Genomic DNA, 27,768 nt, shown 5'->3' on the forward strand with positions numbered 1-27,768 from the left:
CCAGGCTTATTGCATGAAGTTTGCGTAAAGAGCTTTCCATCCTCAAAGGGGAGTGGCCAACTGGTTCAGAGCCACAGCCCAGACCCACCGGAGCTGGAGGGATGCAGGGGAGATAACCCATGCACAGGGTGGCATTTTTTGTGCAACACCCAGCCACTTTCACAGCCGGCAGCAACCATTTGGGCTCGTGCTCAAATGAGAGCCACCCTGCTTCTGGGCTGAGCATGTCTGCACTTGGCTGCATTTGTTATTTCCCACCTTGCCATTCTTCCTTTTATGCAGCCATAGGAAAGCGAATGCCCTCCTCTCTCCTTTGGGATGCTATTAGTGGTTTTCTGCTATGTTCTCATTTATGGTGGCACAGAGCCCCCTGGTGGAACAGACTTCCTTTTGACCTTCTCCTAAGACCATCTTTGTTGTTGTTGTTTAGTCGTTTAGTCATGTCCGATTCTTCATGACCCCATGGACCAGAGCACGCCAGGCACTCCTGTCTTCCACTGCCTCCCGCAGTTTGGTCAAACTCATGTTCATAGCTTCGAGAACACTGTCCCACCATCTCGTCCTCTGTCGTCCCCTTCTCCTTGTGCCCTCCATCTTTCCCAACATCAGGGTCTTTTCCAGGGAGTCATCTCTTCTCATGAGGAGGCCAAAGTACTGGAGCTTCAGCTTCAGGATCTGTCCTTCCAGTGAGCACTCAGGGCTGATTTCCTTAAGAATGGATAGGTTTGATCTTCTTGCAGTCCACGGGACTCTCAAGAGTCTCCTCCAGCACCATAATTCAAAAGCATCAATTCTTCAGCGATCAGCCTTCTTTATGGTCCAGCTCTCACTTCCATATATCACTACTGGGAAAACCACAGCTTATCTAGCCCAGCATCTTGTCCTCACAGAGGCCAGCCGGGAAACTCTCCCCTCCTGTGCTTTCCAGCGACTGGTATTGCTGCCTCCAACCATGGAGGCAGAGAATTGCCATCAATAGCCCTCACCTCCAAGAACCCGCCCAGCCATCAAGGTTGTGCAACCCATACAGCACATAGGAGACAATTATTCACACAATTAATATTCTTGTTCAAAAAACAATTTCCCACCATTTATCAGATTTGTGAGAATAAGACAACTACTTACAAAGTAGCCATGAAAACTTAAAAGCTATCCAAAATAAAGTGAACTTGCAGTGTCAGATTTTACTAAGTTTGTCCAACTTCTTGACTCAATTTTTGTTTTTTCTGGTTTTTTAGGTAAGTTCAAGAAGAAGATATGTAAGTTCAACGATGTGAAGTGCAGATGTTCTATCCCCGTTTCACCCTAGCAATCCATAAAGTTGAAGAGCTGCTATTTTGCCCCCGACAGGGCCAATTTATTGGGCTTGGCTGATAGCCCACTCCCTGAGCACAGTTTTCTGGGCTTCCTCAGTATATTAATATTAATTGTGTGAATAATTGTCGCCTATGTGCTGTACGGGTTGCACAATCATTATTAACAGCACAGGTTGTATTTCTTCAGCAGCCATCAAGGTTGGCAAGCTAAACTTCAGCTACTTCCCTTTGTGGCAATCCTTTGGTACCTCCCCTCTAGGGTGACCATGTGTCTTGCAAAGCCCCTACACCTTCGCTGGGTATATTGGAAACTTAAATGGTGCCTCTCAGCTACCTGAGTCTCCAGCAGCTGCCCATGGGTGAAATTCAATGATAGCAACTAGTGAGCTGCCTTCAAGAGATGAGGCAGTTTCATACATTCATCTAGCCTTTTATAGACAGTATTAAATTATCTCAGGCAGCTTCAGTAGAGTGTCAGTTTATTTTTGTTGTTCGTACAGAAATCCAAGAGAGAGACACAAACGCAAGAAATTGGGACACATGGAAAGACTGTTGGGATGGAATCCTGTGCTGGCATCTTTAAAGGGCTTATCTGGGCACAGAGGCTGCAGTGCAGTCGTCACTTGAACCCCAACCGCTGAGAAGTATCGCCACATGTCGGACTGCTTGTGTGAAGTGCATGAACACTCTCGCTCTCCCTCTGCCACATGGTGCAAGCCATTTTTATTTGCACGGTGGGGAATTGTTATCAGAGAAGCCATTTCAAAAGTTGCCCAAACCCACCTCCACGTAGGGAAAATAGTGTTACACAACGAGCACCATCATGTTCATAGATACCACGTGGCACAGTGATATTGCATGGAACATCTCTCCTTCAGGGCCGCTGCTTCTCACGCAGCTCAAACTTGACAAACAGGATGAAATTCCCTGGAAGGTAGCTTTGCATTTCACAACTCACCTGGTCGCCATAGTTGACTGGGGACTCCATGCAGGTGAGTGAATAGGCTGGTGGGGGATGGGTAGATTGTGCTACCCCCTCATTGACCTGCTCGATTTATGTGCTACCCAGAGGAGCTGCTGGCCAGCACAGAACTGAAGCAAATAAGAGGAGTGGCATCATCAGACCTTCACCCACCAGCCCACTTGGTAAAATACTTTTATTTAAAATGCCCTGAGAGGCTCACAGCTTGCATTTTGATGCAGGCTATGGATGAGGCTTCCCCCTTCCAAGTCCAGCATGAAAATTCAGGCTACTCAGCAGGCAGTCAAATAACAACAACAACAACAACAACAATTGCAGGCTACCAACTGGATGTCCGCATGTTCAGGCGCTATGAGAGCAGAAAAACTTTTTCCATGCCACACCTAACTTCATAAACCTCTACTATGTCGTCTCTTGTGGGTCTTTTCTCCAAACCAGAGGTTTTCAACCTTTTTGAGTCCATGGCTCCCCTGACCAACTACATTCTTTTTGTGGCACCCCTGTGGGGCTCAGGAGCCCAGTTATGTCACCCCTTGCCTGCAAAGCTGGCAGCCCCTCAACCCTTTTTTCCGAACACCCTCCTGTGTGGAGTGTTCCTTCAGTTTCTTCTCCCTCGGGAGTCCTCCAGGCAGCTGTTGCTACCACCCCTGGTCTCTGAGCTGCCCCACTCCCTGTCCCAAAGAGAGTTGTCTCCTCACACTGCCCCACAGGGGCCTGGGGCTCGTCCGTCCATTCCCAACAGCAAAGGCTGGCGGGCTGGCTGGCTAGGCTACATCACCCATTTGCTTGCTTATCCCAAGGCCACCTCAGCTCCTGGCAACCAGCACTCCCTGGCCAGCCCCAGAGGCATCATTCGCCTGCACAGCCTTGTAGCCAGGGCTGCTGCAACAAACAGCTGTGCAAGCCTTTGGGAGGCAGAAACGCAAGAAGGCATCAGAGGAGGGAGGGAAGGAAAGAAGGAGAGAGGCCAGTGTTGTCCACAGCACCCTGACCATCATCCAAGGCACCCCAGGGTGCCACGGCCCACTGGTTGAAAGCCACTGCTCTAAACTAAGAAGTTCCAACTGTTGCAACCTTTCCTCCTAGGGGAACTGCTATTCTCCTTAATCATTTGGTTTGCCCTTTCCTGAGAAGTCAGCTCCATTCGATCTTCCCTCTCTCAACTGTCTCCTGGCAGCAGCTATCCCTGCACAGCAGGGGGTCAGACTGGATGACCCTCGGGGTCCCTTCCACCTCTATAATTCTACAGTTCTATGACTGAGCTCATAGAAGCAGAAGGAAAAGAAGCAGTGTCACTCCATCAGCTCTGCCTCTCCTTGAGCCGCTTCCATGCCAGCATGCCATTTTTAGAACTTTGTAAACTAAGCTGAGTTTGAGTCTTTCCTCCCACCCCTCCCCATACAAGAAAAAGAAATCGTTTTTCTTTGGTGTCATGTTTTTAAGATTGCAACCTTGAGAGTAGGGAAGGTTATTCTCCTTAACCCACTCCGGGTGACCTTTTTCATACGAAGAGTGAACTAAAAATGCTTCAAATAAATGCAAGTCTGAGCGTGCAAATTTCCTAGTGACCATTTTCAGTGGGATTAATTATTGCAGCAGTGTGGTTGTGTGGCTAACCAAAGGTCATCACAAAAATAACAAGCAGGAAGGGAGGAGGAAGTGTAAGCGGTTGGTTGGTTTTCTAAAATATAAGGCATATATCAAGTGTCTAAATAAATAATGACTGAAGTACTAACGGATTAGTATTTATGCATTCTTACCGTCTGGATCCACTGCAGTAAGGGAAACAGTCAGTGAAGTTGGAGGGGCGGCCCTGAATTTTGCCTCTAGCCCTTGCTTTTCCCCTGTAGCCCCTCCCAAAAGACATTTCAAGGGCTCATTTCTAACTTTGGAGCTGGGGCGAGGGATATGTGGTTCTGAGTAGCAGGGGTTGGAGAGCCACAAGGTTCAGCACTCCCCCGACACCAAATCCTTATCCGATGGAAATGACAGCCACACCTGCTACTCTGGACAGCTGCCCAGTGTTAACCCACCCTTCAAGACGCAGCTCAGTCCCTAAATGGCAGCACCGACAGATTAACTTGCAAGTCTCTGCTCAGGGTCGCTGTTTGAACGCAGCCCAAACCTCCAGGATGCAGAATGATTCTCAATTACGCTCCGGTGCCTCTCGCCAAACAGGCCCAGGGTCACACCTTGCAAGCAGGGCAGCTGGCCCCCTTGCCCACTGCCTGCATGTGTGATATTGCAAGGAAACAACGCCAGGTGCCACTTGGTGGCAACAACTACAGGAAGGAGCGGAGAAGAAGGGAGGGAGAGGGCAGCGCCAAGAGATGCAGAGACTTCCAGTAGGGATGAGAAAACTGTGACCCCCTAGATATTGCCACGCTAGAACTCCCATCATCCATGACCACCCACTGGCCTCACTGGCTGGGACTGATGGGCACTGGAGTCCAGCAATGGCTGGAGGGCAGCAGGTTCCCCATCCCTGGAATGAAGCAAGCTTTAATATAGTGCCCACAGACCCCAGGTGAAGAAGAGGGACCTTGAGAAACTGGAAGTGGCCACATACAGGCAGCAGTCCAGATCCAAACACAAATCCGGTTCCATGGCTTGCCAGGCCCCGTTCAGGCTAAAAAATGAGGAATGCCATGGAAGGAGATGGCACTCTTTGCTCTTAGGTGGCAGCATGGAGCAGAGTCCTCGGCCAGGTGGTGGGTGACAGGAGGAGGAACGTGAAATAGCACAAGTTGGTGGCTGAGCTGCGATTTGCTCAATGGGTGGAGACAAGTTCTTTCCCACTCCCCATCCCAGCAGGAAAGCAGCAACATGGAACCGGGATCCAGCCAGGGGTGCCCAGCACCAGTCAAAGAGACACCTGCAGGGAAAGGACAGAAGCAGGAATGAGGCAGACCAGGCTCCTTGGGGGACACAAGTCTCTTCTTCCCATACTCCATATTAGAACATCTGAGGGTCAACATCTTCACTATGATCCCAAGGTCCCACTGCTGGTCAGCCACTTCTAGTTCCACCTTTATTAACACATACATGTCGTAAGGAATTTGTGCACCTGCTCACATGGAACTGCAGCTGTCATTCTGCAGCCCAGTTTGGAGGAATCCTTCCTTTTAATGTTTCAACCACCCTGAACGAATGAAGCCTCCACCCTCATCCCCAACTGGAACAAGAACCTAAGCCCCTCGTTGCTGTTTGCTCATCTGCATCTTGTCTTGCTAACCTCAGCCTTTAGACTGTGGTTCCTTACTGTTAGCACATATGGGGACATGATGCATTTTCGCACAGTGACAACCACCCAGGATGCTGCTGTTAGGCAGGTTCACATTAGAATGTGAACCAAACTGAATTCCTCCCCCATCCCTGGCTCCTAGGAATTTAACAGTTGTTTAGGGGCAGAACTATAAGTGCTACCAAAAACAGAGCAGCTGTGCTTCCTCCCTCTCCTCTCTACCCCACTGGGATTATAGTGGGGTGGGGACACGGGTGGTGCTGTGGTCTAAACCACCCTTGCCAATCGGAAGATCAGTGGTTCAAATCCGTGCGATGGGGTAAGCTCCCATTGCCCTGTCCCAGCTCCTGCCAACCTAGCAGTTTGAAAGCATACCAATGCAAGTAGATAAATAGGTACTGCTGCGGAAGGAAGGCAAACAGCATTTCCTTTGACTGGACTTAACCATCCAGGGGTCTTTTACCTTTACCTTGGGATTATAGCAATGCAAATATTGCCACACTGCAAATTCCCCTAACATAGTCTAGCTCCACAGCATTAGGTGTCATTGCGAAAGGACTGTCTCATACAGAAGAACATGCATGCAGAAGGTCTTCGGTTCAATCCCCAGCATATCCAAGTGGAGAAGTCCATGTGGAGAAATACTTATCTACATGGACCAATGGTCTGACTCTGAATAAGGCAGCTTGCTAAGTTCCACATCATCTATGTCTGGTCTCCTGATTTGTAACCAGTAGACACCTTCAGCAACTGAGCTTCAGATTCAGTAGCATTCCACAGGCAAAGTTTCATATGTGGACCAGACGCAGGGAAAAAACATTTTAATAAATAGAGCAAAATGTACGTACTGGTGCAACTTATATGCAAAACAATAAGAAAACATGGAATTGCAAGCACCAAAACAACCTCAATTATCACAATTAAGACTTATTGAGGGGGAAAGTCTCTTGCATTTATGAGTGGTGTTTTTAAAGGTGGGTTTTTTTTCCGTATTAGCAAACGTGACCATTTGTTCCATATTGCAAAAAAAAAGGGGACCACAACCAAGTTATCTGTCTGGCCCAGCCAAAGGTGTACATGTTCTTCGTTGTCCTGCATAACAACCAGAAAATGATTTCAAACAAAATCCAGGTACGTGCCTCTGTGTGTGTGTGTGTGTGTGTGTGTGTGTACACTCAATAATACATTTTTTTAAACCACTATGCAGACATGCCTAGTAGAAAGACCACCAGAGCAATCCCCACCACCGTTGCCTCACTCTACGTGGAGCTGCCCTTGAGACTGACCCAGAAACTCCAGCAGGTGCAGAACTCCGCGGAAAGACTCCTTACGGGGTCGTCGCTGTGGGATCACATTCACCCAGTGCTATACCAGCTGCACTGGCTCCTGGTGGAGTACAGGATCAGGTTTTAGGTGCTGGTTTTAACCTTTTAAAGCCCTATACAGCCTAGGACCCTCGTACCTACGGGACCGCCTCTCCTGGTATGTCCCACGGAGGACCTTACGGTCTTCAGACAAAAACATCTTGGCGGTCCCAGGCCACAGGGAAGTTAGGCTGGCTTCAAACCAGAGCCAGGGCTTTTTCGGCTGTGGTGCCGATCTGGTGGAACGCTCTGTCACAAGAGACTAGGGCCCTGTGAAACTTGACATCTTTCCGCAGGGCCTGCAAGACAGAGCTGTTCCACCAATCCTTTGGCCAAGGTACAGTCTGACCCCCTCCTTTGGTAATCCTCATAGAACTCTAGCCCAATGGTTGCCATTGATTTGATTCTGAATTGATTTTAGAATGAATTGATTTTAGAATGCTGTGTTACTTTTATTGTTGTTAGCCGCTCTGAGCCCGGCTTCGGCTGGGGAGGGCAGGATATAAATAATTTTTTGTTTTTATTATGATTCTTCTTCTGCAACTCCTTGCAGGAAGGCTCCATCGCCAGCTTCTCTAGGCCTCACTTGGCTGCTGGAGTTTGAGAAGCCACACGCTCAACCATCAGACCAGGGTGATGGTGGAGGAGACATGTGCTCTCACCTGGGTGAGCAGGACCTTCTCTGTTCCTTCAGAAGCACCTCCATCCGATGGGGCTGTCATGAGCTGCATTCATCTTCAGATGTTTGCGATGACACGTACCTTCTGGGCGGCTCCACCAGGTATGCATATGAGAGCCCCACCATGATCTGCCAGAGAAGAAGAGTGAGTCAGCACAGTGGGGCTGGGGAGAGGGAGAGGGAGGAGGGAGGAGGGAGGTCTCACTGTGACCCCAGAATGCAGTTCCACAGCCAGGCCACTGGGCACTCACCGTGAGGAGACTTAGCAGACCCATCATCACCCCCAGCATGACGTCCAAGTTGTTGGTCAAGCCTCCAGCCCACAGAGGCCCAAGGATGGTGGCCACGCCCCCTACAGAGCGACGGAGACCCTGACTGAACCCTGTGGAAGAAGAAGAAAGCATATTAAAGAATATTTATCAGTGTCTTCAGTCCTGCCACAAAAGGCTCCCATATCAAAAAAATTTTAAGGCCCTTGGCTTGTTTTGGGAGGCGACTTCAATGCCCGGATTGGCCTTGTTTCCCCACAAAATACAATATTATCTGGACTAAACTTGGAGGATGAACCTGAAATCTGTCAGAGAGCAGCAATGGACACCACCTCTAACCGCGCTGGGAAATATCTTTGTGAACTTATAATTAAGCATAACCTTTTGTTATGCAATGGGCACGCTCAAGGGGATCAAGAGGGTTATTTTCCTTTTCTCTCCCCCCATAGGATTTACTAGCACCATAGATTATATCCTAACATCTAATAATGTGCCAATTAACAGAGATACCTTCAGGATAATTCCCAGAGCTGAAAGTGACCACTTTCCACTTGAGTTATCTCTGACATCATTTGTTTCTCCTGCCTTTCCTAAATTATTGGATGAAACGGACTATCTGATACTTGGAAATAGAAGGCTAAAATGGAATGCACAGATCCAAGAAAAAATGATTCAGATCTTGGATTCCCATGAATTTGCTTTATTAAAGGGGGAAATGTTGATAGAAACAGAAAACTTTATGAGAACATAATCAACCGAATGCGCCCACTGATAACCACAACTGGTGTGATAAAAAAACAAAAAGTTTAAAAGACTGACTTGGTTTGATAATGATTTTTTTTTCTCAGCAAATCATTCCCTGTCAGGCTTACAATAAAAAGACACGGCACGAAAGGAAAATAGACAGGAAGAGGAGGAGGAAATGAGCTCGAGTGCCCATTCTTCGTTACAAATTCCATTTGGGTTGTGTGTTTGCTTCATCTAAAGTCCTGGCTGCTCCTTCAGCCTGCTGTGCCTCAGACAACTCTCCGTGTCAACCAACCGCAAGCAGTGGCAAAGACAGAACTGCAATTTCACTTCCGTTACTTGACAAGCCAACAAGCGCACAGAGAGGGAGAAAGAGCAAACCCAGGCGAGTCATTTTCCCAAGCCTGGAAGGATGTTGCAACAATGCTTTGCTGCTCTCAGGAGTGGAGGGTGTCGAGAGGCAGAACATTTTTCTTTTTAAAGAAAAAAGGGAAATCAGGCCACAGAGCGATCCAACACCAGCCAACAAACAAGCCTTACAAACAAGTGCTGGAGAGGGCAAATGTCGCACACAGTAACTGGACCCAGGAAAGTGCAGCCTGATCAGGAAGCGAATACTAGCCTGGGAAACTGAAATCCGGGTAGAAATAAGACACTCTGCCCTCTGGTAGCCACGCCAGAGGGAGATATGCTAGACCTTTTGAGATAGTTCACCTGGACCAATCTATCCCCGAGTTGGCTTTAAACACAATATGAAGCTTTCAGTGAGCAGGTGGTTGTGTTCCTGTATCGGCAGAGTTCTGCTTTGATGCCACCTGTCCAGAAAGCTATCAGGAGAGTGACAAGGGTCATCTAGCCCAAGCGCCCCACAATGCAGGAATCGCAATTCTGGTGCATAGCAGTTAAGGTACCTTGGATCAAGGGGGGAGCTCTAGCACCACACTAGACCAAAGGATCCACCCATGACATAAAACAACACTGGAACTATTTAGCCACTGAATGCTAGAATTTAAGGAAGAGTTCCTTTCTCCCCATCCCCAAGAAACCATGACTATCCTGTAACTATCCAGTGCTCTGAGCACTGAAAGATTCCTTCTCCAGCACAAAGAGTGTGTGGCTACCTTTGTAGGAAGGCATGGAGAACCACACAGAGATAAATCTTCTTTGAAAGTAGATGATGCAAGACTAGAAGTACATATCAATGTGTACACACGTGTGCACATGGCTCAATACAAACATGCAGCAGAACATGAGTAGAGCCTTGAGGTGTCAGCTTGGGACTGCATTACTTCAGGCTGAAGGAAGAGAATGCCAGTTCTGAACACTCCCTGCAAGCTATAAAATTAGATTAATAGGGTGAGATTCTATTCCCAGTTATCTTGGTCCATTATTGTTTCCTTCATGCAGAATTTGTTTTCTAACTACACACACACGAGCTTTAAAAACAGTGGCATCCCCATCTACAGCCTGAAGTGAAACAGTTCTAACACACCTCGCTTGTTGGACTGGTCATGTTGGGCGGATGCCCGATTATTGTCTTCCAAAGAAATTACAGTCATACCTCGGGTTACAGACACTTCAGGTTACGCGTTTTCGGGTTACAGACACGCCGCATCCGGAAGTACCGGAACGGGTTACTTCCGGGTTTCGGTGCTCGCGCATGCGCAGAAACGCTAAATTGCACTTTGCGCATGCACAGAAGCGCCGAATGGCAACCCGCATGTGCGCAGACACTGCGTTGTGGGTTGCGAATGTGCCTCCCACACGGATCACGTTTGTGACCCAAGAGTCCGCTGTACTCTATTCCGAACTTTAAAATTTGAGACACAGCCTTACCTTGTGTTCTCTCGGCCGTGACTTTAGAAAAGAGCGACACTTGGGAGACTGCAACAAAGGGAAGGCCCAGGACTTGCAGGAAAACGCCCACGACCAACTCCGTAAGGAGGATGGTAAAGGTTCCTGGAAGAAGCAAAGCACAGAACTCAGTAAGGAGGAGGAGCGAGGTGATGGAGAGCAACAAGGGATGATCTGTATGTGCGAGGGGACCACTGAGGGTGAAAGGCATTTCCTCCCATCGCCTCCAGTGGAAGGTTTTCGATGGAGCCCACTTAAACACAGAGAGGGGGCAGGGATCAGCTTGTGCACACATGCCCGTCCCTTGTCTGTGTGAACAGACGCACTGGAGAAAACAAGGAGCTGTCCGACGCGATTGCCATAAGATCTGCAATTCACATATGCATGGCATCACCACTTTCATGCTGCAGCCATGCACCACACAGGGAAAGATGCTCGGGGTATGTCTGAACAGGCCTTGCACCAAAGCAACCTGGCGGCCTTTTGAATGGCGAGGCGTAACATCAGGCACAGCCGTTGCATTCCAAGCCGCATGGGCAAGAATTAAACCTATGGATTTTGCATCAAAGGATGCTCACTCACCTCCCAGTGTCAGTGCATGAACCAAAGACCAAAGTCACACGGTTGGTGAACTGAAGGGCTAAGGTGAGCTGTATTTTTACACCTCCAGGGAAGATGGAATTACATCTGCCTCTCTCACACAAGTCAAGGGGTTTTATGCCCTCCCCAAAGCCCACGTTAAAGATCTGAGGCAGTCAAAGTCGTGCATCCACAGCAGTGGCCAGGTGAGGAATGACTGCTGGGAGGAGCGCAGAGAGAAGAAATGCCCTGGTGCATCTGCAGCAGCACAAGCAGACCCCACCCTCTGCCCCAGCTGCAACAAAACATGTCTCTCCTGTATCAGTCTCTACAGACACAGCAGGCACTGTAAGTCTCCAACAGTTTGACCTCACCCCCAAAGGCACATTTCTCCATTGTCTCCAGAGACAGATGGATGCCAGAAGAGGGCGGGGAGGCACAAAGAGATAAGAATTGGCTACCCAAACAAATAAACACATCTTTTACCATGTTGTGGTTGGCAGCCAATTGTTTAGATCCGGGATGGGGAACCCTTTTCACCCCAAGGGCCGCATTCCCTTTTGGGTAGGCTTCTGAGGGCCAGATAGTAGTGGTGGGCAGACCAGAGGCAAAAGTGGGAGGAGCAACTAAAGCAAATTTTACCATTGTACAATACAGTCGTACCTCCGCTTACGTATCCCTCTGGATATGGAAACTTCGGGATGCGAACGTGGCAAACCCCGGAAGTATTTTTCTGGGTTTCGCCAAGTGCACATGTGCAGAAGCACTCTACGTGCCGCGCACATGCGCAGAGACGCTAAACCACGCCATGTGCACGCGAAGCGGTCCTCCAGTTGCGAATTCCTCGGGATGCAGCCGGACCTCCGGAACGGATCAGGTTCACAACCAGAGGTAGCACTGTAATCTGGTTTCTAAACACACCCATACACCTTCCATCAAAACATGCAGGAAGCATTTCAGCAGGGCCAGTGAGGGATGTCAGGTTTGGCCCAAGGAGAGTTTCAAGGTTGAGACAAAGATCTGGAGGGCAGCGCCAGGCTCCCAGGTCATAGAATCATAGCATTGTAGAGGTGGAAGGGACCCCGAGGAGCATCTAGTCCAACCCCAGGAAAAGCAGGAATCTCAACACTCCTGGCTCTGGAACCACTTCTTATTGCTCTCCTGGTTCATTCCAGCTGCAGAATGCCCCAACTGCAACATGGGAACTGGGAATTCTGCCAGAGCTGGCTTACACTTTGCATAGGCATGGAGTTGATCAAGGATACCAGTTTCACCAAAGAGGATCAACAGGACCATGGAAGGACCTTGGCCGTGTCTTGTCAGGAGCTGAGCAACGTTACCTCGGGGCCGTACCAGGAAGAACAGGCACCAAGCACAGGCTATGTTGCAGATGACCAGGCCAAGGACCAAGAGGATGCGGTCAGACAGGCGAGTGCTCAGGCAGCGCACCAGGAAGAAGCCAGCAATGACCTGAAGGCAGGGGGAGAGAAGACGGCCATTTTGAGCATCACAGACTTCTCACATGACTAAACATCAACGGTGCAATCCTATGCATTTCTACCGAGAAGGAGGCTGCGTACACCTTAAAGGTTTAACATATACAGCAGAACCATCATTTTCAAGACAACCTTCATCCCCAGGCCTGGCAAATCAAGAACTATAGTTGATGATCTGATAGTCTTTACTTGGACTGCATTATTTTAACTCATGTCCAACAACTCCTATGGCATGTCTATGCTATAGGTTTTTTTTAAAAAAAAAAAATCTTTTAATTTTCCTTTGTTGTTGTAAGTGTTCTGTTTTATAAAGTGAAGTAATAACTAAAAAATTCATTTAATATAAAATAAAGAACAGTACTTTTTTACCATGACATATTGCAACATTTCTTACTGAAAATCCTTATTCCATTGTATTAGGTCTAATGATTTGCTTGGCATAATTCCAATTATTAATTATTATTATTATTATTATTATTATTATTATTATTATGCCACTCATCTGACTGGGTTGCCCCAGCCACTCTGGTGGGCTCCCAACAAAAGTAGTAAAAACACAATACAGCAACAAACACTCCTTATTCTTTCATTTATATATTTTTCTGTTACTCTTTCCAGGTGATTTTTCCTTAGTTTGCACTTATCCTGGTTTTAAATTCTTGATAGCCTGTTGCTATATGCATCATAATATTTTTCCCCATACTAAAAATTCCTGTAAAGATATGTTTTAAGAAGGAAACAGTCATGAGCATCTTGAATTTGTCTTGGCAACGGATTGTTGTCAACCAAAACCCAGCATTATATAACCCTGGATTCAAAGTCAAGCTGTCTTCAAGGGCAGACCCACATACAGCAGTCAAGAGGTGCATACACCGCCCACAAAAATAGCTAAGCCTTAGTTATCAGTTTATCAGACACTTGGTGAAAATGAATCATGGCAGGGAGTGGGAGATGTGAAAGTAGGGATAAAGAACTGGATCCGGCTGATGGACTGGATTCCCAATACCTTATTCCCGGTAGCCAACTTTGGCAATGTCATAATGACGACAGGTGACCCAATTTTGCTGGGGGTTAAAGGAGGTTGTCATAACCAGCCTGTCAATCAGCAGTAACAGCACCTTCCTTTGAAGCTGCTCTTCCAGCACCTATTCACCTTCAAAGATATAAGCACCACTCAGGACCGCAGGACCACCTCTCCCCACATGAACCATCCCAGACTCTGTACTCATCATCTGAGGCCCTTCTTTGTGTGCCTCCTCCATGAGAGGTCTGGAGGTCGGCAATACGAGAACGGGACCTTTTCTGCAGTGGCTCCCCATTTGTGGAATGCTCTCCCCAGGGAGGTTCGCCTAGCGCCTTCATTGCAGTCATACCTCATGTTACGTCCGCTTCACGTTACGTTCTTTCAGGTTACGTCCCACGGCAACCCAGAAGTACCAGAAAGGGTTACTTCCAGGTTTCGCCGCTTGCACATGCGCAGAAGCGCAAAATGACGTTACACGCATGCACAGAAGTGGCGAATCGCAACCAGTGTGTGCGAAGTCACGCCGCTGTGGGCTGCGTTCTTTTCATGTTGCAAATGGGCTTCCGGAACAGGTCCCATTCACAACCAGACGTACCACTGTATGTATTTTTAGGTGCCAGGTGAAAACATTCCTCTTCTACCAGGCCTTTGGCGGATTAATATCTTACAGCCTGGGAAGGGGTGGGAGCAATTATTTTTGTTGTTGTTTTGGTTTAATTGTTTGCTTGTGTTTTATCTTGGATTTTATTGTGTGACCTGCCCTGATATCTTCTGATGAGGGGTGGTATATGAATTTAATGAATGGATGAATAAAATCAGCTGTCACGGGGGGGGGGACACCCCTTCAAAGTCCTTTTGGAGGAAGTGGCTTAAAGCAAAACAGCTTTCCCCAAACATGTCCTCTTTAACCACACTGAGTTTCCAATGATTAGGACACTAGATACTAGCTTCCCTCTCTAGTATCACTAACCAGATGAGTAACCAGGGCTAGATACCTCTTCTCACACCACCCCGAGACTGGAAAGGGGTGGCTTGTGGTAAATAACCTTATCACATTTTCTCTCAAAGTTAACAGGTTGGGCGGTTTGCATAGAGTTTAAAAGCCTGCCCAACCTGTTTAACCAGCGGCAACAGTTGGAGAAATTGGGCAGGGATCACACTTACAAACAAATATACACATTGCAGAAATTGACGTCTCCCTCAAAAACAACTTTCAGTTCTGAAGAAGTCAGACAAAATCACATTTTAAGGAGGGGGGAAGAAAGCACCCTGAGGGATACTCTCACCTTGGTCCCTCGTCTGAGGGCTCTTTGCCATAGGTCTTGGCACTCACCTCCACACCGCAGAGGAAATACATGATGCTGTTCTCCAGCTCCCCAAAATTCAAGAACTTCTGGGTGATTGGGGTCACCATCGTCTAGAGGAATAAAACATACGTGAGCATCCAGGAGCATAGGGAAAACCAATGGTCCCTTTTATGTTCCACCACCACACTAAATGGCCTCGGCCCAGTATACCTGAAGGAGCATCTCCACCTCCATCATTCAGCCCAGACACTGAGGTCCAGCTTTGAGGGCCTTCTGGCGGTTCCCTCCCTGCGAGACGTGAGGCTACAGGGAACCAGGCACAGGGACTTATTGGTAGCGGTGCCCGCCCTGTAGAACACCCTCCCAGCAGATGTCAAGGAAATAAACAACTATCTGACTTTTAGAAGACATCTGAAGGCAGCCCTGTTTAGGGAAGTTTTTAATGTTTGATTTTTTTTTATTGTGTTTTTAATGTTCTGTTGGGAGCCACCCAGAGTGGCTGGGGAAACCAAGCCAGATGGTTGGGGCATAAATAGTAAATTACTACTACTACTACTACTACTACTACTACTACTAAAGAGACGTAGGAAATGGGGATCTGGGAGATGGCTTTTTCTGGGGCAGCTCCTAAGCTGTGGCGCCCCCTCCCCTTCTTTGGCAATCACTCATAGCCGAGTAAGATTGTCTTCCATAAACACAGTTTTAACAATGCATCCGTGAGTGACTGTAGGTGTACCTAACATCTTCACTGTACAGCTTTCGTCATCTGCTGAAGATGCTCCTCTTCTCTCTGGCCTTTGACGCCTATAAATTAGGACCCACCCTATTCTTTTGACCTCATTGCTTGGCACAGATTTTAATTTTGCGTTACAAATTGCTCCAAATGCAGCCGGGAGGACTTGAGGTGCAGGGCGGGAAACAAAACAAATACCAACAACAAAGACATAATGAGTAATAATTGGCGCTTCCCAAAGGGATAAGTAGTGTGAGAACCAGCCAGGAAGGGAGAGGGACAATCTATACAATGAGCATGGGATTTGCCTGAGCATGCAACACGTCAGAAATGTCACCTACCTCTAGGGCGGTTTGATTGAAGAGCGTAATGAACTGGGCTGTCATCAGAACCACGACTTCTTCCCTCAAGTACTCTGCAATGACAAATCTCGTTGAGGCACAAAAGAGCCAAAACAACGCTGGACGGGACATTATTTCATTTCACTTTTAATCTGTATACCGCCTTTTTATATTATTATACCACAAGGTGGTTCGCAAACTGAAGAAACAACAAAGATTGCACACCTCACAACAATCTGATCCAACACAAAAAAGTCACAATAAAAACTTAACTTTAAAATAAACAACTAATATCAAATGAAACAATATTCAACCATCCATTAGGATATAATAGTTAACAGTAAAGTTAAATATCAGCAAATAATAATTAAACAGTTTACACTTAACAATAAAGCATTGTTAAGCAGTAATCAATAAAAAATAATGGCAAGTCACAATGCATAAAATACCATGAAACATACAAAGCCAGGTAAAAGGATCAAACTGAGAAACAAGGACCTGTAAAATTATTTTTTTAAGAAACTTAACTTTAACCTTAACTTTGCCCCTGCCTGCCTCCAATTTTGTCCTTTCCTTGGAAGACGTTCTGTTCTCAAGGCCCTCTTCTGCCACGAGAGCTACTATGTCCCCACCAGAACATTTGGAAATTGATTGGCTTGTTTTATGAGGTGGTGACGGGGGACAAAGTTGAGGCAGCATCCTCCAACATGCCAACTTTCTGAACTTGCAGACCAGAAAAGGGAGGCTCAGCTCTAGTCTTCTCCATGTGTCTTCTTGTAGGGCAAGCTTTGGATCAGAGATGGAGAACTTCGGGCCCAGGGATCAGATGTGGCCATAGACCTGGCCCCCAGGGCTCTCCCCCAAGCCGTGTGTCTTGCTTTTTAATCTTTAATGATTTATTATTTATTATGTTTTCATATATGCTGGAACCTTGCCAACAAAGGTCCGTATAGTTAAAGCTACGGTTTCCCCAGTAGTGATGTATGGAAGTGAGAGCTGGACCATAAAGAAGGCTGATCGCCGAAGAATTGATGCTTTTGAATTATGGTGTTGGAGGAGACTCTTGAGAGTCCCATGGACTGCAAGAAGATCAAACCTATCCGTTCTTAAGGAAATCAGCCCTGAGTGCTCACTGGAAGGACAGATCCTGAAGCTGAGGCTCCAATACTCTGGCCACCTCATGAGAAGAGAAGACTCCCTGGAAAAGACCCTGAAGTTGGGAAAGATGGAGGGCACAAGGAGAAGGGGACGACAGAGGACAAGTGTTCTCGAAGCTACCAGCATGAGTTTGACCAAACTGCGGGAGGCAGTGGAAGACAAGAGGGCCTGGCGTGCTCTGGTCCATGGGGTCATGAAGAGTCGGACACAACTAAATGACTAAACAACAACAACAACAAATATACTGGAAGCCACCCAGAGTGGCTGGGAAAACCCAGTCAGATGAGTGAGGTACAAATAAATTTTATTATTATTACTACCACCTGCAGTGAGGGCAGAGAGAGGTGGGTAGACGCTAGTCTACTGCAGAAAGGTAAAAGCCCCACCCACTGCTCCTCCCACTTTTGCCTCTGGCCCCGCCCACCACTGCCATGTGGCCCCTGCGAGTCTGCCTGGAAGGAAATGTGGTCCCCTGTCTTTGATGGCCCCATACCCACCACGGAAGAGACCTCACCTGTCATGGAGCTGAAATTATAGGCGGGAGTCTTCTCCAAAGAGGCTTCTTCATCAGCCAAGTGCCCATTGGGCACATACCGAACTTCATCACCCGAAACAGCTTCCCGACGCTCCGCGGAGGTGCTGCCGTAACTGCTGCTCTCCGCTGCCTCCTCATGTTGCACAAGAGGCTTCTCCTCCTCCTCTTCCACAGCGTCCCGCTCAGCCGCCGCTGGGGCCTTTGAGGAGTGCCCCAATGGCGGCGGCGGCGGGTCATAGTACAGCGTCGCAACAATGATCTGCAGAAGCAGCCACACCATGCACATGAAGATCTGAAGGAGTGCAGGGAAGAAAAGCCTGAGCATGAGTGCATCGCCCTGAACCGTCATTTATTTATTTGTTAAATTTATGTGCTACCCTTCATCGGAGGATCACAGGGTGGTTTGCTACAACAACAAGCCCCCCCCCTTTTTTTTGTAATGTACACAGTATCTTTTTTCTGTTTTGTTTTTTCTGCATGGGTACTATTTGTAACTATACTTTCTACGGACTCAGCTGCTTTAGTAAAAAAAACAGCGATTTGAATGTGCTATAAACATGCAACACCAGATGGCGCCAGAGAGCAAGAAATTTTAAAACACGATTTTCCATAGAGATTTTTCTTTTGTTATAACAATCTAGTTCCTGACTTATTTATAGCGCACACACACACACACACACACACACACACCGTGTCTGGATCCACCCTTTTAAAATAAAGAATATATATATATTTAAAAGGACACAGGGACTTACAGCCAGCCTGCTTGCTGGATCAGGCCAACGGCCCATCTAGTCCAGCATCCTGGTCTCACAGCGGCCAACCTGATGCTTGGGGAAAACCAGTGAGCAAGATTTGAGCACAAGAACACTCTCCTCTCCTGAGGTTTCCAGCAACTGGGATACTTCAGAAGCATGGCTGCCTCCAACTGTGGAAGCAGAGCATAGCCATTGTGGCTAGGAGCCATCGATAGCCTTCTCTGCCTCCATGAATTTCTCTAATCCTCTCTTAAAGCCATCAAAGTTGATGGTAATCACTGCCTCCTGCAGGACCGAGTGCCATAGTTTTAGCAATGTGCTGCATGAAGAATAATTTCATTTATCTGCCCTGAAACTTCCCACATTCAGCTTCTTTGAATGTCCCCCAGTTCTAGTAATAAAAAAAATATATATATATTTTTATTATTTATTTTGACTGCGTCAGACCAACACGGCTACCCCAGTTCTAGTGTTAGGAGAGAGGAAGAAAAACATCTCAGTATCCTCTTTCTCTATGCCACATATAATTTTGCAAATTTCCAGCTAGAACAATATTAGGGAGAAAAGATACTGATAACTCGTTTGCTAACAGCTCAAGACTAGGACACTTCCACGAAGTCTATTACAAACTGGGGTTTTAAAAGCCTTATTTATAGCCGCATCTAAAGAAATGCACTCACTAAGTCTGGATTCTCAGAGAGGAAGCAGATCTGTTGGGACTTTGCAGCTGCCTGGCGATTATTTTTGCACCTTATTTAATGACACAGTCGGCACATTCCATCCAAATATGATTTCATCTAGTGCTGGCTTTGATTATATGAGTCTTTGATCCCCTATTTCTGTCTTATGTTGGAATACTGCCACTTTGCCTCTTTTACACAAGCTCTGATATTTTTTTCCCTTTATCTTTCATCTCTTTACTTGACACCTGACCGGGCTCAAATGCTTTTCTTTTACTCTTTTGTTGAATTCTCGCAATGCTCTGCCAGCCTTGTCACACACTGAATGAAATAATAATTAAAAAGTTGAATAGTTGGGGGCAGGTGGCTGATTCTTCCCCTCCAGTGTTTTCCAGCCACAGAGTAAGAGCATAACCATTCTGACTTTCCTCCAGCCTCTTACAAAGACAAATAACTCCTCCCAAAGTTAGACTGGGTGTATCTGCACCAGAATTAGGCAGCAATAAAGTGTTAGAATTCCTGCTCCATGATTGCAGTCATGGGATTTTTGTCTTTCACATGACGGTGTATGTTTTGACTCCACAGAGTGGGAAGTGAGGGAGACTGGATGTTTGTGTTACTAAGTTCTGTGAAATGGGACTATTGTCCTTTGTTTTGTTTATTCTCTTTGCTGTCTGATGCTAGAGAGAGAGGGGGGAGCCATGTTGCAGTGCTCTGTGTGTGTTTATATGTAAATAAAGTAGATTAGCCAAAATGCTGAGTTGCTGAGGTCTGTCACACGCATGATGCGCAAACTCTGCGGATCCCTAAGTGTGCCGGTGTCGGTTGGCATCGGTCGCTGTGATGTTCCGGTGGAAGAAAGCTTTTGAAGCTCCCAAACGAAAGACCAGGAGGGAGAGAACATGCCAGTCGGGCATGTGTCTCTGCCAGGGTCCTACTCGAGTGTAGGACGAGCTCCTGACATAAAGTGGCAGGAACTGCACCACTTTGGGACTATTCTGATACATTTAAATGATCCCCCACACAGGAGAACGCCCTGCACATAGAAGTCTAGTGTGCCAGGGACAACGGTTCCAACCCAGTCCTTTAGCCGATTCGCTTGATTTTCCAGTCGCAGGGACATCTTCCTTTTCTACACTACCTGCAATCTGAAAAGGTGTTGCCCATCCTGCCCAATCCACCAAGCAGCCATGTGCAGGGGCGGTGCATCCTGTTTTGTCGCTTGAGGAGAAATGTCCGGCCCCGTTCCCCCCCCCCCCCCCGCTGCTACCAGGGCGCCTCTCTTTACCTGCATTGCACAGCGGTTGCCCGCAAAGTGCTGGCAGCAGGGCCAACTTTCGGCAAGGTTTCCTTTGCAAGTTCTCAGGTGTTTCGTGAGATCCCACTGGAAGCCAGTGCTGCTGGAATGGGCAGGCGGCGAAGGCAAGGTGGGCACCACCTCTGGGGCTCCTGCCGCTCAAGACGGGGGCCTCATCCTGCCTCATCCATGGGCCAGGCCTTGCACCATTGTGGAGAGGAGCTTGCCTCACCCACGGGATCAAATGCACCAGGCTGGATTATATATAGTTTCTAACAAAGTGCTTCTACTCACCCCAGGCGATGTGAACTTGTCGACCACGAAGGGCCCCACCTGGAAGTTACAGAGGCGCAGGAACAGGTTACAAGCTGGCCCTGGGGGGGCAAAAGTGGCAAGTCAGGTGTCTGAAAGCAGCATGGCAGCAACGTACAAAAGCTTAGAGTCTTAGAACTGTAGAGTTGGAAGGGACCCTGAGGATCATGCAAAATCCTGCAAGGCAGGAATATGCTGCTGTCTCATACAGGAACCGAACCTGCAATTTTGGCATTATCAGCACCATGTGCTAACCAGCTGAGCCATGCAGGCTGCAACCTCCATGTTCAGCTTGTTGCGGCATGACCTGCCCACTCACTCTCTCTTTTTTTAGAATAATATTTATTCAAATTTTAAAGATTACAAAAAGAAAAAAGAGAAAAAATAAAAATAAAAAAGACAGAAAAAATACAAACAATTAAAAAAGAACAAATCGAACCTTTACATAGCTTTCTTTCCTTTACTTATTTCCTTGACCTCCTCACACCTCCCATTTTTGTATTCTAATTCAATTTGTTATTTCAGCAAATCCTTCCAACCTTGTTTTTATCTTAATACTGTAGTTTGTCTTAATATACTATAATTTTACATTCTCTCTTTCACCAATTCATTTTTACTTAATCCTTTATATCATTTCTACTAAAACCACATAATTTTCTTTTCCCAACATCTTTCTAGCAATCCTTAATTTTACAATATTTTTGAAGATAGACTTTAAATTTTTTCCAATCTTCTTCCACCGACTCTTCTCCTTGGTCCCGGATTCTGCCAGTCATCTCAGCCAGTTCCATGTATTCCATCACCAACCTGCCCACTCACTCTCACACAATTCTCAGTAGCAGCAATTCTTTCAAGCAGAGGTGCAGGTTGCCAATGGACATTTGGCCGGCCACCGTGAGACCAGGATGGTGGCTGGGATGGACCACTACAAACAAGCCCAAATTGCACTGACCAAGCAGGGTCTTTGTATGTTCTTTTACACTTCTGGCTGTGGAAGAGGGGCTCCTCCTCTCCTCTGAAGCCAGATCAGAAACACAACTGCCTTTTAGAAGGTTGGAAACTTTTATCTGCTAATCTGCAAGGCTGAGGCACATACTGGGAGAAAGAGACTTTGTGCTAGCCACCAGACAATGGCTTTTCCCACCTGCTTTGCCCAACCCTCCAGCCCTAGCAGCCTTTCCCAGACCATGACTTAGGAACAGCAGAAGCAGCTGGGACAAGAGGAGGAGAGTTTGGGGGTTATTCTTATTTAAAAAAAAAAAAATTATACATTGTGTGTCTTTGCTTTTAATTTTGTATTGTTATTTTCTGCACTGTTACTTTTATAGATTATAGTTTAGAAATTATTGATTGTAATTGTTAAGAATGCATTTCTGTTTAGTTATTATTTGCTGATATTTAATTTTATTATATTAATTTTATTATATATTACTATTATATTCTAATGGATGGCTGAGTATTACTTCATTTGCTGTAACTTGCTTATTTTAATGTTACATTTTCACGATGACATTTCTGTACTGGATCACACTGCTATAAGGTGTGCAAACTTTATGGTTTCTTCAGCTTGTGAGCTGCCTTGTATACAACAATATAGAAAGGCTGTATAAAAATTAAAAGTGAAATGAAAAGAAAAGAAACACTGCTTTTCCATGCAGAGGCACTTGCTACATCAGGATATCAAGGAACTGGGTCTACAAACAAGCCCAAATAAGCCTTCATTTGTATTGCACCTTTAAAAAAACCTACACCTTTCTCCTTCTCTGTGTGAGCATTTCAAACTGCAACAATTGCACTGCACCCAGTTTGTTGCTCTGAAAGCTTCCACGCTATTTTGTAATAATAAATAAATTGTTCCTGGTTAAGCAGGGAAGGGCTGATGATTATGCCTCCCGCTTGCTCCATATGAAACAAAGCAAGCATGTTATGCCATACCAAGCAGTTAATCTGCATGTTCTTGTTCTTCAGAGCATCAGAAGAGACCTGCTGGGTCAGGTTAAATAATTATCTGTCCCAGCATCTTGCTCTCCCCATGGCCGGCCACATGCCAATGAGAAGAGCACAAACAGGACCGGAGAGCAAGAGAACTCTCTGCACATGTGAATTCCCGCAACTAGGATTCAGAGACATGCTGCCCCTGATAGCAGAGGCAGAGATCCGCCACTGTAGATGTTAACCCTTGATAGTCACATCCTCCACATGTTCCGTCTTCTCCGTGGCAATTGCAGACTAAACAAATGGTCTGGATTGGAAAATTGGTCCACAAATGGACTGATCTCTACATTTGCTTTTCACCTGTGTCTCCACAAACATCCAGGGAGGTATGGTAATAACAGAAAGCCTCGAGGGGGGAAATGCATAGCCAGGGCAGGATGAAAACCTTTAGAGGACCTGAGCTCTTAAAAGGTTTTGGTACCCCTAAACATATCTAATTCAAAATATTAATAATAAACCACAGAACAAAATTTGATTTGTCGAAATGAAACGAAACCCAAAGCAAGATGGGAAATGATGTTTGACTTTCTTTACTTCCACCTTATTTATATTTGAAAAAAATTCTCCTCTAAGAACGAACTTTTTATCATATGTGGTGGGAATGTAGGAAAGTGAAAAGCTTCTGGGCATAGCTGTCAACTTTTCCCTTTTCTTGAGAGGAATCCTATTCAGAATAAGGGAATTTCCCTTTAAAAAGGGGAAACATTGACAGCTATGCTTCTGGGAAATTATATATAATGAGATGAAAAAGATGTTGAAATATACATTTATTTAAAAAAAAACAGAAGCGTTTTTACTTGGCATTGTAGCTGAGGATATTAATAGACAAGATAATAAACTGTTCTTGTACGCAACAACGGCAGCAAGACTATTGTCAGGGAACTGCCATCGGAAGAACAGGTGGTGGAAAGGCTCCCGGAGAATACCAGAGACACTGCAGCAGAAGAGGGAACCAGTAGGGGGGGAGCAGGAGCTCCAAGGGAAAGGGAGTCGGAGGGGAGGCTCTGGGATACTTCCAGTGAGAACAGTGAAGAGGTATCAGGACCCCCTTTAGGGACCCCCGTCCCTCGCCGGAAACTGTCACGCAGAGAATCCAGGAGACGCGTTTCCGTTAAACAGCTTTTATGTTGGAAACGTTTCCACAAACACCCACTGTCAGATTCTACCAGCGACTGACGGAGCCATGCCAAAGGGCTCCGCTCAAGGCAGAGATTTACTACATTGAGTAATCTCTGAGGGATCAAGCTTTTACGCACAAGCAGCTCATTATCCCATCACAGCAATCTGACAGTCACTGAAAGCAGCTTGCGCAAGGAGAGGCATCATGAGCAACCCAGCCGGAGCCGGAGATGGGGGAGCAGCTGCAGCCAGTCCAAGCCTGGAAGAAAGGTACAGGATGTTGGAGGTCCAGTTAGCTCTGCAAACGGCTAGGCTTGAGGAGAGGAGGGCTCAGGATGCAGAAAAGGGAAAAGCCACCCAACTCTCGAGGAAGGTGCCAGGACTGGTGCAGAAGTTTGGGGGTGATCCCAGGAACTATCAAGCCTTTAGGACAGAGATGCAATATGCCCTCAATCTGCAGTTTGATGATTTCCCTGATGAGGAATCGAGGGTAGCGTTTGTGATTGGCCATCTCGAAGGCGGGGCGAAACACTGGGTGAGACCCCTAATGGCAGCCAATAATGAGGTCCTAAAGGACACAAGGAAGTTTTTTCGCGCCATGGATCTGATGTTCTCCAGCGAGATTGAGCAGGGAGTGGCGCGCAGACAGTTAATGGCGTGTAAACAAGGGAACCGATCTGTCCGTGAGTACTGGACTGAGTTCACCATGTTGATCCATAAGTTAGGTTGGGATTTGTCAGCGGAACCGATACAAATGCTGTTCGAAGAAGGACTATCTTCGGCAGTGAAAGACGAACTTTCCCGTGCGCTCAGGGCGGAGTCTATGGACCATCTGACTAAATCCGCGCTGGCCATAGGAGCACGCCAGGAGGCCAGAGCCCTGGAGAAGCGGGAAGGGAAAGGGGAGCGTTGGAGGGATTTCCGCATTCCAGAGATTCCAGAGCAGCCTTCCCTGCCAGCAGAGCCGATGGAAATTGGAACAGCACGCGCGCGCGCGCAGTTTCAAACCCCAGTGAAGGGCGGAAGAAGGAGGGAAAAGGCGCCAAGAAATGTTTTCTCTGCCAACAGCCAGGTCACTTTGCCAGAGTTTGTCCGCAAAGAAAGGAATGGCAAGGAATGGCGGGAGCTGTTGGGGGGGAGGCAGAGGGAGCTAAGGAGCAAGTAAAAGCCAACGCCTGGCTGCCATCATCGGGGCACAGCAGCCAGGCCAAGGAACAGTGAATGTGCCCACGCCAGAACCCCCAAGACCAGCTCTTGTAATAGAGGTGTTGCTAGAGCTGGCAAACGGACGCCCACTAAAGGTGAAGTCTCTATTGGACTCAGGCAGCTCCTGCAACTTTATGAGTAAGGAGTTTGCAGCCGAACACCAGATACAGACTATCCCCTTAAATAACCCTCTGCAGGTGACCACGATTGATGGGAGGGAGTTGTTGGGAGGAGCTGTTAACCAGCAGACGGTCCCCATGATAATGAGGGTGGCAAGGCACACAGAACGGATAGCGTTTAACATAGCCACCTTGGGGGGAGCACCCATTATTTTGGGAATGAGCTGGCTAGTGCTGCATGATCCGCTAGTGGGATGGCACCAGAGGGTGGTTTCCTTTGGGTCAGCGCACTGCCTGGCATATTGCACGGAGAGGGAGAGCCAAGTAGGCACCCAAGCCACGCTAGCAAGGATGGAAGTAATAGACCCAGGGAGGGTACCATGACAATACGCCGATTTAGCTAACGTCTTCAGCGAAAGAGAAGCAGATAAACTACCCCCACACAGACCCTTTGACTGTCAAATCAACTTACTCCCAGGAGCACAGTTGCCAGTGGGCAAGCTGTATGCAATGTCAGACAGAGAGATGCAGGAGTTAAGGGAGTTTATAGACAAAAACCTCAAGCGAGGGTTCATCAGAGAGTCACGAGCGGTGGGGGGTAGCCCAGTGTTTTTTGTGGACAAAAAAAATACAGATAAACCGAGATTGGTCATAGACTTCCGGGCCCTAAATGCTGTGTCCGAACCAGTGGCTTTCCCCATGCCCAGGATCGATGACATTCTGACCAGGGTGAGGAAGGGGAAGATTTTTACCAAGTTGGACCTAAGGGGGGGCGTACAACCTGATACGTATGAGAAAGGGAGACGAGTGGAAAACCACTATGTTCACCCCTTTGGGGGCCTTTGAATACCTCGTTATGCCCTTCGGCCTCCGGGGGGGGTCGGCCGTTTTTCAATCGTTCATGAATCATGTCCTAGGACCATTGCTTTACAAGAACTGCGTAGCGTTCTTAGATGACGTACTAGTGTACTCAGAGAATGAGGAGCAGCATGTGCGAGATGTACGAGAGGTACTGAGCAAACTGCAAGAAAACCAGCTGTGGGTGAAACTGGAGAAGTGTCAGTTTCACGCCAGAGAGGTGGAATTCCTGGGGTACCGGTTGTCAGACAAGGGGCTGGCCATGGATCCTAGCAAGGTTCAAGCGGTACTGGAATGGAAACCACCGAAAACTAAGAAAGACGTGCAAAGGTTCTTGGGTTTCGGAAACTTCTATCGGAAGTTCATCAAGAACTTTGCCCACTTAACGACGCCCATCACGGACTGTCTCAGCAGTAAGAAGAAATTTGTCTGGACGGAAGAAGCGCAGCAAGCGTTTGAAAGGTTAAAGAGGGCGTTCGCTTCGGAAGAACAACTCTTACATGTGGATCTGCAGCAGCCAATGAGAGTGGAGACTGACGCGTCAGACAGAGCGGTGGGCGCCGTGCTCCTACAGCCAGGAAAAGATACGTCAGAATGGAGACCGTGTGCCTTCTTCTCGCGGAAGTTGAACAAATCCGAGAGGAACTATACAGTGTACGACAGAGAATTACTCGCCATCCATGAAGCGTTTCGGAAATGGCGACACCTGTTGATTGGGGCGCAGCACAAGGTTCAAGTGCGGACAGACCACAAAAATCTAGAATACTGGAGAACGGCCCGAGTACTGAACCAGAGACAAGTAAGATGGGCGCAAGAGTTCTCCAAGTTCAATTTTGAAATTCGCTACATGCCAGGGCCAGAGAACGTCAGGGCGGACGCTCTCTCCAGAAAACCTGAGTACTTGGAGGGGGAGGGAGCGGCGGAGGAAAGACATATCATCCCCGAGGACCACTGGGTTTGTGGGGCGGCATTGGTGGGGCAAAGAGAACTAGTGGAGGGTACCGAGAACGATGAATACGCCCAAGAAAAGCTCAGGGAACTCAGGGGAACAGGGGAGAACACAGGGGGTTTTGAGGAAAAGAACGGAAAATTGTATTACAAAGGAGCACTCTACATACCAGATGGGGAACTAAGAGGCCGAGTGCTCAGACAGTTACACGACAGCCCCACGGCGGGGCACTTCGGGCAGCACAAAACCATGTGGTTAGTTACCAGGGAGTTTTGGTGGCCCAAGGTAAGGGAAGATGTACGGGAGTATGTCCGGGGATGCGACAGGTGCCAGAGAGCAAAAGGAGAGAGGCTGGCACCAGCGGGGTTATTAGAACCCTTACCCACACCAGAAAGACCATGGGAGATGGTATCCATAGATTTTATGACAGATCTGCCAAAATCCAGCGGAAAAACTGCTGTCATGGTGGTGGTGGATCTATTAACTAAGATGTGCCATTTTATAGCCTGCTCACATGCAGTCACAGCGGAAGAAACCGCAAAGTTGTTTGTAAAGCATATTTTCAGGTTGCATGGCGCCCCCTTGAGGGTGGTCAGTGACAGAGGGAAACAATTTACTTCCAGGTTCTGGAGGAAGCTAATGAGCTTGCTGCACGTGGAGGTAAGTTTTTCCACCGCCAGACACCCAGAAACAAATGGGCAGGCAGAAAGGGCAAACGGGGTGTTGCAACAATATCTGAGGTGTTGTGTAAAGGACAGAGAAAATGATTGGGTAGACAAGTTACCTCTGGCAGAATTTGCCTACAACGTGGAGAACGTGTCCACAGGGATGAGTCCCTTTCTGGCAA

At 47.3% G+C, this 27,768-nt stretch overlaps 1 protein-coding gene across 2 annotated transcripts in view; it reads right to left on the reverse strand.

The window, feature by feature from the left end:
* Window positions 1–1,778: 1,778 nt before the first annotated feature.
* LOC307217055 (major facilitator superfamily domain-containing protein 8-like) overlaps window positions 1,779–27,768 on the reverse strand; it is a 45,829-nt gene continuing 19,839 nt past the window's right edge. The window contains exons 5-13 of one of the 2 annotated variants that reach the window (XR_013839381.1): window positions 20,658–20,737; window positions 17,608–17,920; window positions 15,936–16,009; window positions 14,888–14,971; window positions 12,375–12,504; window positions 10,438–10,560; window positions 7,837–7,967; window positions 7,569–7,714; window positions 1,779–5,173 (exon numbers count right to left, since the gene is read on the reverse strand). Coding sequence is in view for 1 of the 2 variants with exons in the window: in XM_079978071.1 (XP_079834197.1) it covers window positions 7,625–7,714; window positions 7,837–7,967; window positions 10,438–10,560; window positions 12,375–12,504; window positions 14,888–14,971; window positions 15,936–16,009; window positions 17,608–17,920; window positions 20,658–20,737 (1,025 nt within the window). In the remaining variant the exon portion in view is untranslated. Of the gene's footprint in view, window positions 5,174–7,333; window positions 7,715–7,836; window positions 7,968–10,437; window positions 10,561–12,374; window positions 12,505–14,887; window positions 14,972–15,935; window positions 16,010–17,607; window positions 17,921–20,657; window positions 20,738–27,768 lie in introns of those variants that run through there. The other variant, XM_079978071.1, reaches the window with a different exon arrangement.

Source organism: Podarcis cretensis (assembly GCF_951804945.1).
Source record: "Podarcis cretensis genome assembly, chromosome: 5".
NCBI classification, from domain to species: domain Eukaryota; kingdom Metazoa; phylum Chordata; class Lepidosauria; order Squamata; family Lacertidae; genus Podarcis; species Podarcis cretensis.